At 39.8% G+C, this 18141-nt stretch overlaps 1 protein-coding gene across 2 annotated transcripts; it reads left to right on the forward strand.

Annotated features, from left to right (window-relative positions):
• The first annotated feature begins 757 nt into the window (after positions 1–757).
• MED6 (mediator complex subunit 6) lies at positions 758–17181 on the forward strand. 2 transcript variants are annotated; one of them, XM_031668031.1, is made up of 8 exons: positions 758–862; positions 3733–3892; positions 4760–4851; positions 8404–8486; positions 8794–8902; positions 10392–10507; positions 15658–15685; positions 16472–17181. In XM_031668031.1, exons 1-8 carry the CDS (start codon positions 841–843, stop codon positions 16600–16602), a joined length of 741 nt encoding a protein of 246 aa, XP_031523891.1. In that variant the 5' UTR covers positions 758–840; the 3' UTR covers positions 16603–17181. The 2 variants fall into 2 exon arrangements, with proteins under 2 accessions (XP_031523891.1, XP_031523892.1); XM_031668032.1 differs by lacking the exon at positions 10392–10507.
• The last annotated feature ends 960 nt before the right edge of the window (positions 17182–18141 follow it).

Here is an 18141-nt window from a genome sequence, read left to right on the forward strand (position 1 = left end):
CACTGAAGCTTGAGAATCTGAGGCTTTCTGTGGCTTCCCCGTACACAGAATCATTCCCTCTTTGGAGTCCTGCTACCTACTCCAGACTACTTGGAATGCAGACATTCGCTCATTACTGTGGGACCCAGGAGTATTCCCTTTCTCTTAATCTTATTAATATTTCACTTCAGAAGCATTTCCTGTGCTGTGAAATTTTTCTCAGAGGCTTAATTGGTTTAGAGTTTTAATGGATTTGGTCACAGAAAAGCCAATGACTCCCAAATTCTTAAGTCCTGTCCCATCCCAATACCTGAGGCAGGGAGAAAAACATAAATGACCATCGTTCCTAAATCTGATAGCTCAGTGGATACACCCGAGGAGCTTTTAAAATTAAGAGACGCTCCCAAGCGTAACTGTACAGCATTAGAATTTGTTTTCCTGACGATCACAGACGATCAAGACAGAATTATTCCATCAGTGGTGGGCGTGGGGCGGGACTCCACTCGGCCTTCCTGTCCTCTAAAGTCTTCTAATTTTTTCCCCAGTAATCCGTCCTCCCATTCTCCTTTTTTGGCCCATCCCTCTCCTCCCAGTCTTTCCCTGCTGCCCTGCACCAACCTTTCTGCGTCCCGTCCCCCCCCCCCCGCCTCGCGTTTCCCGTCTCCCCCGCCTCTCCCGCTTTCTGCCCCCTCCCCTCCCACTCGCACCTCCCAGCCCTGCCTCTCTCCCGCCCGCCCCGCCCCTTCTTCCGCTCTACGTCCCTCCTCACCCATGCGCACTCTGTTCAACCCGCTGCTTCCGGCGGCCTAGGCTTACGTTTACTTTGCGCCGGAAAGAGAACCCGTGAACGCTTTCGGAATTATGGCCGGGGTGGATATCCGAGGTATAGTCTACTGCTATGTTTTGTCTCTTGATTGTCTGTGGACTAGTTTGGGATGTTATAGCTCGCACTTTCAAGGTTTAGGTTCCTTTGTGTGAGGTCTCAAGCTTTTTTGAGTGGTTTTTGTGGACAACGCAAGGCTGTGATCTAGCGAAACGTTGACGAGTTTTTTTTTTAAGTTCTTGAAACGTCTCTTGGAAGCGTCGGAGAGAAGGGGTTGGAAGAAGCTCTGGGCCTTGAGCCTTCAGAGCTGGAGTATTGTTCTTCACACGTACCTCTGCGACAACATTAGGGCTATTCTATTGGAGTGAAGGAATGGCCTTTAGGCAGAGGAGGGAGTGGGGTAATGAGCCAACTTGATTTGATTCATCTCTTGGGACTTGGCATGGTGGCTGCCAAATTCTTTAGATCGCGCGCCGCGGGTCCCTGAGCATGAATCCCAAATATTTTCTATTGTAAGGTTTTGTTTTGTTTTGTTTTGAGTCGATAATACTTTACATCGAACATGCAGCAATTATGGCCAGGAGTCGTATTTTTTTCACAGCTGAACTGTAGAGGTACTCACATACTGAAACAGTGAATAAATGTATGGAGATGCCCCCCTTAATTGCTGCTTGATCTTGGGGAGCACGTAGAGTTGTTTTTGTTTGTATATACAGTACTTGATTTTTAAAGGGAAGTGTTTGAGATGCCTTTTTTTATATATTAACTGGATTGGGGTCTAACACATTTATTACAAATATTTTCATTTGTAGTTATCCGGTGATCTTCAGCACTTCTGGATCATGATTTTACATACATGTCTTTCATTATAAGTGGGAGTTTCAAGTGCCTAATTTCATCACTTGCTGATTGTTAGAATGCTTGGACTATGTCAACATGTTGCCTTGCTACAGAATAAAAAAGAGAAACATTTAGTCTATCAGACTGTTTTCAAATATTTAGTTTGTAAAATGTTTTACTTATAATTCAGATTTGTTAGGATCATGGCAAAGACTCTAAGAGTGTGTTTGGTATGTTAAAGGAACAGCAAAGAGGCCAGTGTGGCTGGAGGGAAATGAGAGAGGATGTGGTAAGGAGATGAGGTCAGAAAGGTGTTGAAAGCCATGATAAGGTCTTTGGCTTTTCCTTTGAGTAAAACGGAGAGCCATTGGAGGGATTTCCATCATAGGAATGATGTGATCTGATTTTTTTTTTTTAAGGACTACATTGGCTGCTGGGAACAGTGTAGGAGGACAAGGGTAGAATTAGGAAAACCAGTTAGGAGGCCTGAAAATGTTATTTCCTGGCCTATTGTGTATTTGGTTATTGCATGATCCAGTTATGATGAACTATCTAAATGGTCTGTACTAATTATTTGGTTATTAACATACTTTGTCTCCTCCTTTATTTTATAGCACACAAAGTACATTTTACCTTTATATAATTTTTCTCAGTTGAGTCACTTGGCTCAAAACTGCCTGTCACCTTGAATTAGGTCTGACTTCTTTGAAGATGCCTGAGGTAATGACAGTATAAGAGAGATTGAAGTTTTTCAACCAGTATTGTATAGGCATTTTGATGTTCATGATTTACACCTAGTGGTGTTCAGTACAGTCAGTGGTATGAAGCATCATCAAAGCCAATGGCCAATACAAGCTCATTTATTAAAAGTATCTAGCTCTATCATGTCTTTTTGAAAGCCATGATTTAATTCTACTCTAAATATGAAACTGTGTGGCTGTAGTTAAGGTAATTCTACTTCCTGTTTATCCCTTAGCTTTTACATCATTATCATCTCATCTACAATAATAGCTTCCTAACTTCTCTATCCCTAATTGAGAGATCGCAAACTGGTAGCTATGTGTTCTCTTGGGCATACATGTTGTTTGAAAATTTTGAATTCTTTGCCAGCATTAAGGATTTCCAGTTAAAAAAAAAAGTCCTTTCTAAATTTTAAATCATATCACTTCTTCACCTAATGAAATTATCCTCTGAAGATATAATATACTTTGTATTTTTATACCTCTTTATATACATCCTCTCTGCTTGGAGTTACTTTTCCCTTTTCTCTGTGTAAGTTTCTATCTATTCTTTAACAAATCATGCTAAAACCCATCTTCTCACCCCATGAAAAATGATTTTCGTTCCCCCAGGTCCTCTGTAGTCTTGTAACACATTTCTTCATATCTTTATTTTTGAGACAGAGTCTCGCTCTGTTGCCCAGGCTGGAGTGCAGTGGTGCAATGTCAGCTCACTGCAACCTCCGCCTCCTGGGTCCAAGCGATTCTCCTGCCACAGCCTTCCAAGTAGCTGGGATTACAGGTGTTCACCACCACGCCTGGCTAATTTTTTGTTTGTTTTTTTCTTTTTTTGAGATGGAGTTTCACTCTTGTTGCTCAGGTTGGAGTGCAATGGCACGATCTCATCTCACCGCAACCTCCACCTTCTGGGTGCATCGATTCTCCTGCCTCAGTCTCCCAAGCAGCTGGGATTATGGGCATGCACAACCACGCCAGGCAATTTTTGTATTTTTAGTAGAGGCGGGGTTTCTCCATGTTGGTCAGGCTGGTCTCAAACTCCCAACCTCAGGTGATCCACCTGCCTCAGATCCCTAAAGTACTAGTGTTACAGGCGTGAGCCACCGCGCCCGGCCAGAATTTCTTGTATTTTTAGTAGAGACAGAGTTTCACCATGTCTTTATCATAACACTTACATCATGTTATTGCTTTCTTGCGTAATCTCTTCTGTTACATCATGAGAGTATGTTGGTTAGGATCTATGTCATCCTTATATTCATAGTGCCTACTACATTAGATGTATAATAAATGTTTGTTGGATTGGATTCTTTCTTTTTTTTCTAATTCTTTATCATTTTGTTTTCTTTCCCGTAGACAATCTGCTGGGAATATCTTGGGTTGACAGCTCTTGGATCCCTATTTTGAACAGTGGTAGTGTCCTGGATTACTTTTCAGAAAGAAGTAATCCTTTTTATGACAGAACATGTAATAATGAAGTGGTCAAAATGCAGAGGCTAACATTAGAACACTTGAAGTAAGTTATTTTAAGAAGGTAGCATTTTTACCAAATACAAGTTTTGCAATGAACAGTTCTTTAAAGCTGTGGATCATGAAGTGCAAAGTAGAATTTTAGAAGAAAAACTGGAGTTTTGTTTGGGTTTATACAAATTTGACATGCAAGATAATTATTAGTATTCACTTTTAACAGAGGTCTTTTCTGTATAACTTCATAATGTTTAATTAAATATAACAGGTTTAGATTTCGATCTGATGAGTGATTTTGGCAATGCTACTGCTATTCTCAACTAGGCAACTATAATTATTGTCCCTTTTATATCTAGTTTATATTACAAAAGTATTTGAAACAACTATTGATATAATTTTCCTATTGTCAGCTGAATATTGAGGAGGAGATTATAAAATTAAATATCTGTCATATTTTAAATGGCTTTTGTTATGGGGCAAATACAGCTATTGAGACAACTTATTGTTTTTAAACATAATCTGTCAGGTAAAAAAATTTGTTGGGGTGAGGATAAAGTTTTTGATGTTTTCTAGTTTGGTAGTGTATGAAGTTGTGTCTTCATGTTTATTTTTATATTTTGTAAGTATTTGTAGATTTGGTCAGGAAGCATCATGACATTTTGATTGCCTTTTTGAAGCAGACACTCTTCGGTGTCCTTTCCTAACTGAAAACACTCAGATTTAAATTTATAATACATTTTTGTAGAGAAATTTTGTTGTTTAAAAACAAACTAGTTTTACTCGACAGTCAGATTATAACACCAAACATAGGCAGTTTTAATCCTATTAAAGTGTTGCCGCATTTTTATATAATTTGTCTTATAAAATTATTTGTAGGGCATTTATAGATATTTGGATGTCTGTGTTCTGTTTTCAGTCAGATGGTTGGAATCGAATACATCCTTTTGCATGCTCAAGAGCCCATTCTTTTCATCATTCGGAAGCAACAGCGGCAGTCCCCTGCCCAAGGTAAAATGTGTAAACTTTAGGCATTGTTTTCTTTTTAAAATACCATGATTTATTTACTTCCTGACCTAAGTTGGTTTTTTTGATTGGTTTCTGTTTGGGGGGTCCCCAAGACCACATACATGTTGAGTACTATGCTGGAGGACTCACCAGACTTAGCATATGGTTGTACTTACAGCTGAGATTTGTTATGACAACACAGTAAGGGTACGCAGCCAGATTAGTACTGGAAAAAGACATGTCAGGTGAGGTCTGTAGGAATCCATGTGCAGGTTTCCTATGCTTTCCCTCTTGCTTGTGAAGGGCCACAGAGTGTGCCTTCCATCCAGCAGTGAAATGCAGCTGCATTCAATATGTCTGCTCAAGGAAGTCCATTTGAGGTTCTGAGCCAGGGATTTTTATTGAGGGCTGGTTGTTTGGACATCCTCTGCCCACCAAATTTTTAGATTTTCCAAAAGAAATCTGGTGTCTACTATAGTCACATTGTTTGTACAAATTGTCTGCAGAGGCTGGTACAACCAGCATAACTCTCATGTAGGAAAAGTTTCAAAAGCCAAGTTCCACTAGTTGTATACTTGGATACCAGGACTCATCCAGCATGCCCAAGGACAACTCTTCAAGCACTAACAGAGCAACTCACTGCATCAAAGCTCCCTCTTTCTGTGAGCACAGTTGGTATACCAACTGAGTGTCAAGCATCCCAAGTAACCTTTTTTTGTTTTTTGACCTCTGAACTTTTTATTGGCCTCCTGCTCCTCAAAGGGTACCCTGCTTCTGCTGGCTTAATGTCTCAGAACTTTGTTGTTGGTCTCACACACCACTCTGCCATCCACTACCTGGCAGGTGGGGTCTTTTGGATGGTTTGCATGGAGTTGCTGCTGTCCAGGGCATCACTAAGATTGAAGTCCTGGCTGTCTTCCAGCAGGCGGCGGTAGGTGGCAATCTCAGCCTCCAGCTTGACCTTGATATTCAACAGGGCCTCATACTCCTGGGCCTGGTGCTGCCTCTCTGCCCCAGCCTGTGCCAGCTCCGACTCCAGGTATAGCAGGATCCTGTTGAGCTGCTCCATCTACAGGGCGTAGCAGGCCTCTACCTCCCTCAGGCTGTTCTTCAAGCTGGCCTTTAGATTTATCATCGAGTCCAGGTCAGTGTCCAAGGACTGGACCGTACCTCTCAGCTTCGTGAGTGTCACCTCAGCAGCTCCAACCTTGGCAGACTGCATAGTGACCACTGTGGTGCTGTCCTCAATCTGCTGAGACCAGTGCTTTTCTGACTCCTCTCGGTTCTTCTGAGCCAGCTCTTCGTATTAGGCCCAGATGTCTGCTATGATCTTGGCGAAGTCCTGAGATTTGGGGGCATGTACCTTCATCGTCAACCCAGAGCTGGCAGTCTGGGCTTGTGGGCCTTTTACTTCCTGTTCATGGTTCTTCATGAAGAGTAGCTCCTCCTTGAGAGCCTCAATCTCTGTCTCTAGCTGAAGCTGAGTGACATTGGTGTCAGCATTGGCCTTCCAGAGCCCATGGATGTTGCTCTCCACAGACCGAGGCATGGCCAGCTGTGTCTCATACTTGACTCTATCAGCAGCAAGATGGGCATTGTCGATCTGCAGAACAATGCAGGCATTGTCCACAGTATTTGAGAAGATCTGAGCCTCCAGGTCCTTGATAGTCTTGAAGTAACGGACCCAGTCTCTGACCTGGGGTCCCTTTTTCTCCAGGCGCTCCTGGGTTTTGCTCTCTAGCCTCCGGTTCTTGGTCTCCAGGCTCCTCACTCTGTCCAGGTGGGAGGCCAGGCTTTGAACCAGGTAGGTTCAGGCTTTGCATGGTCTCTTCCTCGTTCTGGATGCCTCCCATTCCTGTCAGAACCCTGGCCATCCCGTGGCCAGGCCCCCGTACCCCAAGCTGCCCTGGAAGCTGGTGGAGCGGGACATGGAGATCCAGGAACCAGAGCCTCCGGTGCCTGCATAGACGCTGGCTGCGCTGCTGACCGGCTGGGTGCCCTAGCTGGGCGCCTGGATGGAGCCCAGGGACCGGTAGTTGGTGGAGAAGGTGGAGCGAGTGGTGAAGCTCATGCTCTCTGGGGAGGAGAGCGAGAGGACAGGACTCAGGCTTTGCTGATGATCACAATTAACTTTTCTTTTCATCTCAGTCCACTGAGTTAATTCTTTTACAAAATGCATGGTAGATACGGTCGTATCAAACTAATAGAGGATCAATTGAAAATCCTCAGTGTGGCCGGGCGCGGTGGCTCAAGCCTGTAATCCCAGCACTTTGGGAGGCCGAGACGGGCGGATCACGAGGTCAGGAGATCGAGACCATCCTGGCTAACACGATGAAACCCCGTCTCTACTAAAAAATACAAAAAACTAGCCGGGCGAAGTGGCGGGCGCCTGTGGTCCCAGCTACTCGGGAGGCTGAGGCAGGAGAATGGCGTAAACCCGGGAGGCGGAGCTTGCAGTGAGCTGAGATCCGGCCACGGCACTCCAGCCTGGGCGACAGAGCCAGACTCAGTCTCAAAAAAAAAAAAAAAGAAAATCCTCAGTGATGCATTGAACTAAAAGCCTTGCCTGGGTTATACTACCTACTGAAAACTTGATTTAGAAACAACACTGAAGAGTGTAGAGTCCAGATTTGGTTTTGAATCAAAGAGCTAGACACCTTTTCCAGCGATGACCAGAAACTGAAGACATTAGAATCAAGCCAAGACCATGGATAAAGTGATACTGAAGAGAAGATTCAAGATAGGGGAGCCAGATGGGTGTTATTCTAGCTACATCTCTCAATTGGATACCCTCATTAAGACATTTACGGACAACCTTTAACTTGGCATTGTTTTCAGAGAATGACTTGATAAAGCAGTTATGATTCTAGAATCCAAATTTAGTTTCAAAACCAAAGATCTAGAGTCCCTGCCCAGAGTAAAAGAGAACCTTAGAATCAAGGCAGACCAGCGACAAGATAAGATTTCCATGGTGAGAGGATTCAAGGTATAGAAATTATACAAAACGGCAGTATCCTCACTGGCAGTTATCTTATTCCTTAGGACCCAGCGCTGGGGCACAAAAGCAAGCTCATTGCATTTGATATCCTTACACTGGACCCCCAGTCTGTCTTGCTCCAAGGTCTTACTACCTTAAGTAAGGTTGACTGACAACAGTCTTGGCATCTTTTGGGAACTTGTTAGAAATGCACTATCCCTACTGAATAAGAATCTAATTTTAACAAGGTCCCCAGGTAATTCAGATGCACATTAAAGTTTGAGAAGCACTGCTGGAGGGCAACAGTGGGCATACTTTTTCTGAAAAGGGCCAATGACTAAATACTTGGGGTTTGTGGGCCTCCTAGTGTCTGTGACAGCACTCAATTATTGCCATAGCAGCCATAGATAATATGTAAATGGTTGGATGTGGCTGTTTTCTGGTACAGCTTTACCAAAACAGTAATTGTTAAACCCTGCCTTATGGGAAAATGTCAGATTTTAGTTCTTTTTATGAGAATCTGTTTAGCAGTTTGTGTCCATAGCTGTATTTGTAAACCTTTTTTCCCACTGTTTTAGTTATCCCACTAGCTGATTACTATATCATTGCTGGAGTGATCTATCAGGCACCAGACTTGGGATCAGTTATAAACTCTAGAGTGGTAAGTGTCTTCACATTCTTTAAGCACTAAAGAAAACTTTTAATTAGCTACCTTGCTTCCAGTAATCCAACTGGAGCTCCTCTGCCTTGTGTAAGTTGCTATAAAGTATTGACTATTAGAATGTCTTGAACTTTGGTTACTATGAGCCAAGTCAGTGGTCAAAGTATATTTCATAGTCTCAATTATATAGTAATTTAGGTTCTGAAAAATGGGTTCTGTCTTTGCATATGTAATATTTTGTGAGTATTTACTTTGGAAATTTTTGTTGACCTAATGAGAAATTTAGAATTTATTTTCCTTTTTCAAGCTTACTGCAGTGCATGGTATTCAGTCAGCTTTTGATGAAGCTATGTCATACTGTCGATATCATCCTTCCAAAGGTTATTGGTGGCACTTCAAAGATCACGAAGAGCAAGGTAAGTAGAACATCCAGACCCTCCTAACACACTTGTTGATCCTCTGAGAATGAAGCTGTTTTCTTTAGGAAAGTGGCTGTTGATCTTTTCTAAGTGTGTTTCACTTTTTTCATGGGATGCTGGCTTTGTTGCAGCTGAGATTCATGTAACTAGATGTATAATAATAGCTTTCACATAGGAACAGATGCACGTTCACTTTGTTAGGTAACTGGTAGTCTTAGTCAAGGTGATTGAAGGTTTGAAAATATTTGGGACCAGGTGCGGTGGCTCACTCCTGTAATCCCAGCACTTTGGAATGCCAAGGCAGGTAGATCACCTGAGCCCAGGAGTTCAAGATCAACCTGGGCAACATGGTGAAACCTGGTCTCTACAAAAAGAAAAAAAAAAAAGGAACATAGGAGAAGCAGTGACGTGGAATGAGCAGAGATGATATACCTTACTTACCTGACTGCTGAGTTATCTTGGAATCTGGAACTCTTTATTCCTCCAGTCTTCAAAGCAGAGGAGATGAGAGAGATTGCTTTTTAGAGCCCTATCCCTAGATGGCCAGTCTGTTTTCTGATCTTTCCATCTCTCCACCTCTTGTGGCTCCAGGTTCTCTAAGTTTCCATCTGATCTGCTACTGTCTTCATCATGTTTTACTGTTCGACTACCTCCAGAAATGTGCCTATAACAGCATACTTGTATTCTCCATTTCCTTGTCTGAGAAATAGCAACTCAGAATAAATTGTTGAGGGAAACATAGTGTTTGTATAGAATTCAGACCTGTATCTTCTTAATAGTAGGTATAAGCAGGAACATTTGATGAAGGAAAGTTTGCCTTTGTTGACTAAAATTGGCCCAATGGCTCTTTTCCCCTACCATAACCAAGTGTTCGGAGTAACACTTATCTGGAACCCTTCGCTTGGATACGGTTTCCCAATACACCTCCCTCCCAAGGGCAAATCCCATATGTGATTAACTTCAGAATTTCTCTTTCAGGTTCTGTTCTTTTTTGTCTTCATGATTTTCTGTTTTGTTATTTTTTTTTTCAGTGAATTACAGTCTTAATAATTGAATATGGTAGATTGAGTTTGTGAAACCTGCATTTCCATTTGTTCTTAGTAGGTTTTGTGGGAAAATACCATTTAATACACTTAAAATACACAAAGGTAATTTCAAACCAAATAATTTGGATTTTGATTTAGATAATTTTGAAAAACTTTAGCTTTAAAACTCTTATGGTTGTGCATGCTTATATACCAAAACTGAAGTATCTTTAAAGGACATATGTATCAGCTTAAATGTTAGAATTTGACTTCAGTTAAGAGAGAGAGTTAACAGCACTTCTGTATATATGCTGTGTTTACCTTATTTTGGGAATTATCTTTGGTCTAGCAGCTATTAAAAATAATGAAGTTTGGGTATATTCATAGTGGATAAAGATTTGTAAAATATGAGACACCAAACTAAGTAGGCAATGTTTTGATTTGGACTTTGTATTTAATAGATAAAGTCAGACCTAAAGCCAAAAGGAAAGAAGAACCAAGCTCTATTTTTCAGAGACAACGTGTGGATGCTTTACTTTTAGACCTCAGACAAAAATTTCCACCCAAATTTGTGCAGGTAATGAGAATATGTGTGGTTAATCTTGATTTGACACTTCTTTATGGCGTATATATTTATTTTTAATTGAGAACTGTTTCAGATTTGACCTAAAATTACGATTTTCCTCATTAGTTAAAAAATGATCTCTGTTTCAAAGGAAAGGTTTCTAAAGACTTAATGGAAGAAATAGGTAAATGGAACGGAATTAACACTGTTTGTGTTTCTTACTGAATCTTCACAAACTATGAGGACTGCATATAGATCATATTCTCATTCAAAAGGTTGCTGAAAGTGTCACACGTGGTAACAAAACTAGAATATGAAACTCATGCTCTTTTTACTCTACGTGCCACCTTCCAGCCTGATGTAGTAGATGTCTGAACAATCTAAATGATAGAATGATTAACACTTGTGTAACAAAAAGAACAGAACATCTGAGGTAGAGTGTTTGGCATAATAAACAGAGGAGACAGGAGTGATTAATAGAGATACACTATATTGGGGTTTTAAGTTATATGAATCCACTGTGTGATTTGGAGGGGCAGGGAGATTTCTAACAGCAATAGCAAATCCACCTGCCATTCTAGTAAATGAGCTTTTGGAGTGAAGTAGATATGGAATGAAATCGATGAATGTGCTGGTCTCATGGATAGTCTCAATTCTTCTGGACCTTTGCAGTGTGCATACAAGATCATATACCTCTTTTTTGTTAGGAGCTCCTTAAGGGATTTTCAAGGGAAATTTTAAACTAAATAAAATTTTTTACATGAGATGAATTTAGAACAGGCCTCCCCTTCCCTCTTCCCTGACTGTGCTGTAGTGAGAGATAGGGGCTATTGGAATTGTGATGTGGTGAAGAGAGCAGAAGACGCAAGATGGAACTCAGGACAGGAAAGCCAGTTTAGAGGAATCTCATCAACTGCACTTGAAGATGTAACATTGTCTGTTGAATAAATAAATAAATAAATAAATAAATAAATAAATTTTAGCTGTGTGTAGGGTGATGAATGACCTCTACAGAATGTAAAAAGTTAGGTGTAGTTGACCATTTATTTGGTGAGTACATAGTGCATGCTAGGTAGGCAGGGGAAGACATCTAGACATGTGCTGTCCAGTACGGTAGCCACGAGGCACGTGTGACTATGAGCATTTGAAACACAGCTAGTCCAGATTGAGTTGTGATGTAAGTGCAATATACATACTGGATTTCAGACTTGTATGAAAAAGAATGCATGTAAAATATCTCAGTAGTTTAAAAATATTGATTATGTGTTGAAATAATATTTTGGGTATATTTGGTTAAATAAAATACATGTTTCTTTTTAAAAATGTGACAAGAAAATTTAAAATTACATGTGTATCTTGCATTTGTGGCTCACATTTCTTTTGAGCAGTCCTCATCTAGAAAATGATAATAGAACATGCAAAACTGGAAACATGAGTTAGTGAACATATGTTCAGAAACCAGAAAAATCCTCTGAGGGCTTACTCTGTGTTTGTGGAGGGGAAGAGTAATGGAAGATGAGACTTTAAAAATAGATTAAGGTCAGTTGAGAAGGATTTTATATGCAATGCAAAGAAGCTGGGATTTAATCCTGGAGTCCTATGTTTCTTCTCTATTTTAAACTTATTACCATTACCACTCCCATAAACATAACAGGCCTCTAGATGCATTCAAAATTATTATTTTAAGTTTTAAAACAATAGCTATCATAACCAAAGACAGACCAAACCAGGGGAAATTTTGTACAGTCTTTTCCAAGTATATATTCTCTAGGAGTGTATTCTCACTGAAATCTCCTCTACCTCATCTTCAGGTGACTAGCTGAGAATGATTGCTGATGGTAGTAAGGACCCATTGGATATTTAAAAGTAGTTGCAAGGGAGTAATATAGTCAGTTTTGTGTTTTAGGAATGTAACTAATAACAGGAGGGTAGGGGATGCTTAGGAAATCACATGTTAAGTTTGGAGTCAGGGCACTTAAATTGTGGAAAGCTTGAATTAATTCTGTGGCCATAGGATAGGATACAGATTCAGGAGGTATTTACAGAGTTAGGATTGCTTTAATTTGGTGGTTGGATTTGGAGAGATTGGACAAAGGGTGATTCTGGGGTTTCAGGCCTAGAATTAGGCTAGGTATTGTCAGCTAAAATTCAGAATACAGGGAAAAAAACAGATTTTGGTTGAAGTACAGTTGTTAGGGGTTTGGTTTTCATTAACTGACCTACAGAACATTCAGTAGTTTGCTATTGTATTTGAGTCCTGCAGTACTCAGTGAAAGACAACTTTTCCCCCCCCCCCCAGCTAGGGGTGCTGTCTTGATTCTTGTTTGCTATCCTGTCCTGGTGCGCTAGGCTAGACATTGTAGAAAGCTCAAAGACTCTCTTGATTCTTAAAATAAAAACTCTTTACTTTATAGAAAAGTATGGTAATCTTAAAAACATGAAAGCAGAGAGAGTAATTAAAAATAAAACCCCCCTATACCCTTTAGTCTGCCTCAGCAGTTATCAAAATGGCCAAACTTATTTTATCTCTTTTCTCCCTACTTCCTCCCAATTATTTTTAAGCAGACTGCAGATTTCTTATCATTTCAGTGAGTGTTTTACCTTTTTCTTTTAAAGATTTAGCCACATTCATACTTATATTATCATATTCCTGGACCCCACATTTCTTTGGCCATCCAAGAGCCAAAAACCAACTCCCAAAGATAGAGTATATCCAGCTGTGTATAACGTAACTAGGAGAAAGATGGCTTTCTCTAGAACTATTAATAATCTTTTTGCTTTTCCTACCAAAAATTTTTGCAGCCTCAGATCTAGAGAAGAAAATAATCTACTTCAAGTCTCCCAGAACTTCTTTTAGCTCATATTAACTCCTCTTTACCCATTGGGTCCTCCATAACTGTTTGTAGTCCAGATAAGGATACAGCAGCTATTCCTACTTACCAATTTTATCGAGCAGTTGGGCTTGTGGTACCCAAGAATGTTGCTTCTATAAGGGATGCTCAAGAGAATATTGGAGAAGTCCTCTCTGCTTCTTTGAAGCTCTTTTTTCCATATTTTAATATCGTTACTGCTGGAAGTTGCACTAATACTGATGTGATGAGAGTTTCGGTCTTTGGAGCCTTTTATGAGGACTGTCTTTTTATTGCTGTTTTTAGAAGCTGCTAGAAGGATATTTACTTCACCTAGGATTATCTAAACCAAAGCCACCTGATTAAATTTGCTCCAAGAAGCACCCTTGTTATATATCCCCATCTCAAACCATGTTCTACTAGTCTGGCAGGATTTACTGGAAAAGATTAGACAGTGTATTATGTTGGGTAAATAACGACATTATTCCAATGTCCAAATATAGTTCAGTGTCCAATATAGTTTAAATGGTTCAGTGCTGACAGTAGAAAAATTCCCCCTTTCTAATTTTTTACTTTCCTCAATTTTCCTCCCTATGTTTCCTCTCCTATTTTAAAGAAAAACAATTTGTTCCCTCAGAATTACTTTAGACATGTTTAAGTATTGATATTTTCACAAGATAATGTGACATGTGGCTTTGTTGGGGGTTCTTATGACAACTCCTGTAATTGGAGATTGCTAGCAGGATTCAAAGGACTCAGCATGTAGTTGTACTCAGCTAAGATTCATTGCTATAATACGGTAAGGATGTATAGCCAGATCATAAGGGAAAAGGACACAGCAGAGTCTGGAAGAATCTATGTGCAGGCTTCCTTATATTTTCTTCTTCCCTTAAGAGGTTACACAAAGTGCACTGTTCTCTCAACAGTGAAAATGCAGAATATGTGATATTTCTTCCCAGGGAGATCCATTAGAGACCTGGTACCCAAGGTGTGTTTTTGGAGTTGGGGGAGCTCTTCATGCAGGTACCCTCTATCTAGCACATACCAAAATTCCACAACCTCTGAAGAAAGCAGATATTCAGCCTAAACTGCATTGTTTGTACAGTCTAGGCACAGTGAGCCACTATTATCAGGGAATGGTGGGAACCCTCCAGAAATCCAAGTTTCTAGACACTAGCCAAGGGCCAACCTTGCAAGCAGGACTTTCTGAGTATAGCAGCCTCAGGCCTTCTGTGGTAACCTTTTTATTGCACAGTGGATAATAATATGAAGCTCAGTTTTGGTCTTGTTAAGTGTAAAGATTCCCAGGACTTGCAATTGGAGTAGGATAGTTGGCAGTTGTCAGCATGAACCTGGAACGTGTAATATCAGAAAATTTTGTAGTTGTTAGGAGTGGGAATATGTAAGAAGGCCTAGGGAGGGCATGTAAATCCAGAAAGATTCAGCAAACAGATGGAGGCATTAGAAATGAAGAGACTGCTTTTTTCTTCTAAGATGATATGGAAGTACTAAGATATTTTAAATATATATATATATGTGTATATGTATATAAAGTTATAAGTTTAAAGGTAGATGGTAAGGAAGTTGGTGGTGTTGGCATCCTGGTTTTGTTGTTGTTTTTAAACCTGGGAGACAGTGTCATCGGATGAGAATGAGGGGTAGAAGAAGACAAGAGTGTTGTAGAGCATTTAACTTGGGGAATGGGGCAAAGGAGATGACAGAGCTTAATCAAGTGAAAGAATTGCTCTACGGAGTGAAGGACCTGACCTTATTTCTAATCTTTTTTTCCTTATCTTTTTTTCCTATAGATTGGTTTTTAATAATAGACTCATCAGAAATCTCTTTTTCCTCCAAATTTCCCATGCCTGCCAACTTTAAAAGTCATGGTTCATCCATACTTCATTCTCCCTTCCCATAATTCATACCCATTAAGGAAATAAGACTCTGGAGTATTGGAAGACTTCATTATTTCTTCCCATTGGATTCTACTGAACTGCTTTTTATAAAGCACTGTAGCCTGGGTGTGGAGGTGGAAGTCCTTGTTAAATGTTCAAGTATTTTTATGGTTGGTTGACTATCTTGTTCTAGTTTTTGATTTGTGTCTTTTCTGGAATGGGGAATAAGAAACAGACAATGATAAATGTACTTTGTAGTACATAAATAGTAGCTTTTCTTCACAAAGTCATTTGAAATGTAATTTGGATGAAGCTTTCATTTTATTAATATGACATTAAGAAGAAGAAACTTTGCCAACTTGACCTGTTTTCTTCTTTTTCCTCTTCCTCCCCCTCCCTCTTTTCTAAAAAATTATAGCTAAAGCCTGGAGAAAAGCCTGTTCCAGGTATGGTTCATCTAATATTACACTTGAAATAAGATCAAACAGCTTGTAAATCAATAACTGTAGCATGTGAAATGAGCCGCGGTCATTTTGTCCTTCTAGAGCTGGGGCTGGGCCTCATTGGAAGAAGAATTGTCTTGGTTCACACATAAAATAACACTAATGATAGCTGATGAGCTGAAAAAAAGAAAAAAAATCTCATAATGTTTTAAGAAAGTTTACAGATTTGTGTTGGGCCACATTCAAAGCCATCCTGGGCCGCATGCTGCCCGTGGGCCACGGGTTAGAGTCTCCCATTGTAGTTTTTTACTCTTAATCTTTGAGATGTGCTGAACTGTCAGCAGATGGTGCCATTGTGGTAGTGAAAAGATGAATTGGGAGGGAGAAAGTAGGTATTGAGGAGATATGAGGAAGCCACCGTGATTCGAGGTTTCTTCTTCAAATCTCTATTTTTATATAATGTTGTTTTCTGTTACATTACTGAAAACAGGTGTTGAACCATCATGGTACTGGGTTAGAATAATTATATATCTTGTTTTTACATACTGTCTTGCTTAAATGCTATGTAGTTTTGTCTAGTATCATTAATTTCCTTGAGTTATCAGGTTGTTAGGTTTGTAACTGGGTTCTTGTATACATCTGCCTATGGGAACAGCTAGATCTAGAACTTGAGATAAACAGTTAAAAATGAATTTGAAAATGTGAACCGTTCATACCAACCATTGTTTGAATTTATCTCATTCCCTCCACCCGTGTCTCCCTCCCCAAAAAATCTACTTTTGATATCAGTGGATCAAACAAAGAAAGAGGCAGAACCTGTACCAGAAACTGTAAAATCTGAGGAGAAGGAGACCACAAAGAATGTACAACAGACAGTGAGTGCTAAAGGCCCCCCTGAAAAACGGATGAGACTTCAGTGAGTATGGACAAAAGAGAAGCCTGGAAGACTCCTCATGCTAGTTATCATACCTCAGTACTGTGGCTCTTGAGCTTTGAAGTACTTTATTGTAACCACCTTATTTGTATGGGATGCACTTATTCTTTGAAAGGATATTAGGCCGGGCGTGGTGGCTTACGCCTGTAATCCCAGCACTTTGGGAGGCTGAGACGGGTGGATCACTTTAGGTCAGAAGTTCGAGACCAGCCTGACCAATATGGTGAAACCCTATCTCTACTAAAAATAAAAAAATCAGCTGGGCGTGGTGACGGGCGCCTCTAGTCCCAGCTACTCGGGAGGCTGAGACAGGAGAACTGCTTGAACCCAGGAGGCGGAAGTCGCCCTGAGCTGATCATCACACCGTTGCCCTCCAGCCTGTGCAACAGAGCAAGACTTCGTCTCAAAAAAAAAAGAAAAGATATTATTCCCATCATGATTTCTTGTGAATATTTGTTATATATCTTCTGTAACTTTTCCTCTCCTGGACTTGTGCAACCTACACACATATTTACTGGTAGATATGTTTAAAAGCAAAATAAAGGTGTTTGTATATATTGCTTCATCATGACTTTTTTCTTCATCATGACTGATATTTTTCAGATGCACTTTGAAGACACAAAGGATGTTAAAGTAGTAACTAAGCATATTTTTTTTGTTAAGTTACATAATCCTTAGTATTAAAATAAACAGTTGCTGACATTTTGGAAGATGAAGGAAAAACCTCACCAATACCATTACCCTATAAATACTGTAACAACGTTGTGAGTTTTCATCTTATTCTACGTGTAGATACTTTTTTTTTTTTCAATAAAGAAAAGGAGTTTATTTTTTTTTAAGTTATGGAGGCTGAGAAGTCCAGCATTGAGTGGCCCCATCTGGTGAGGGCCTTCTTGCTGGTAGGAAGTCTGCAAAGTCCCTAGGCAGCACAGGGTATCTCATGGCAAGGGGACTGAGTGTGCTTGCTGCATGTAGATGCTTTTAAAACTACTTTAATCATTCCTTTCATGCAATTTTACTTTATTATATCTGTTGTAAGCTTTCCCCCATGTTTATATAGTTTTTATAGACTGTTTTAGTGTCTGAATTTCTGTAAATGATTGTATCTCAGTTTTCTTTCTGTGTTATATTTGGGATTTTTTTCTCAATTTACATTATTTTAAATAAGACTGCTGTGATTATATCTTTGTATAATGCCTTTTCAATATTTGGTATTTATTTCCTTAGGATAGAGTTCCAGAAGTGGAATCATTAGAGTCTGCATTTTTATTGCTCTTAGTCCGTATTGCTAAGTTGTTCCTCAAAAGGTTGGACTAGTGATCACTCAAACAGCAAAGTTGGAAAGTATGTATCAGGTTTTCCGGAATTGCTACCACTAAATTTTGTCATTTATGTTTTTAGTGTTAATTAAGTAGCAAAAGTGGTATTTTAGTATTTAAAGTGGTTGAAGAATTTGTTATCTTTGTTTTCTGCTTTTGTGAAATGTCTAATTTTATGTATTGTGTGAGATTTTTGTCTTTCAACT

Source organism: Papio anubis, chromosome 7 (assembly GCF_008728515.1).
Source record: "Papio anubis isolate 15944 chromosome 7, Panubis1.0, whole genome shotgun sequence".
Classification (NCBI taxonomy): Eukaryota; Metazoa; Chordata; class Mammalia; order Primates; family Cercopithecidae; genus Papio; species Papio anubis.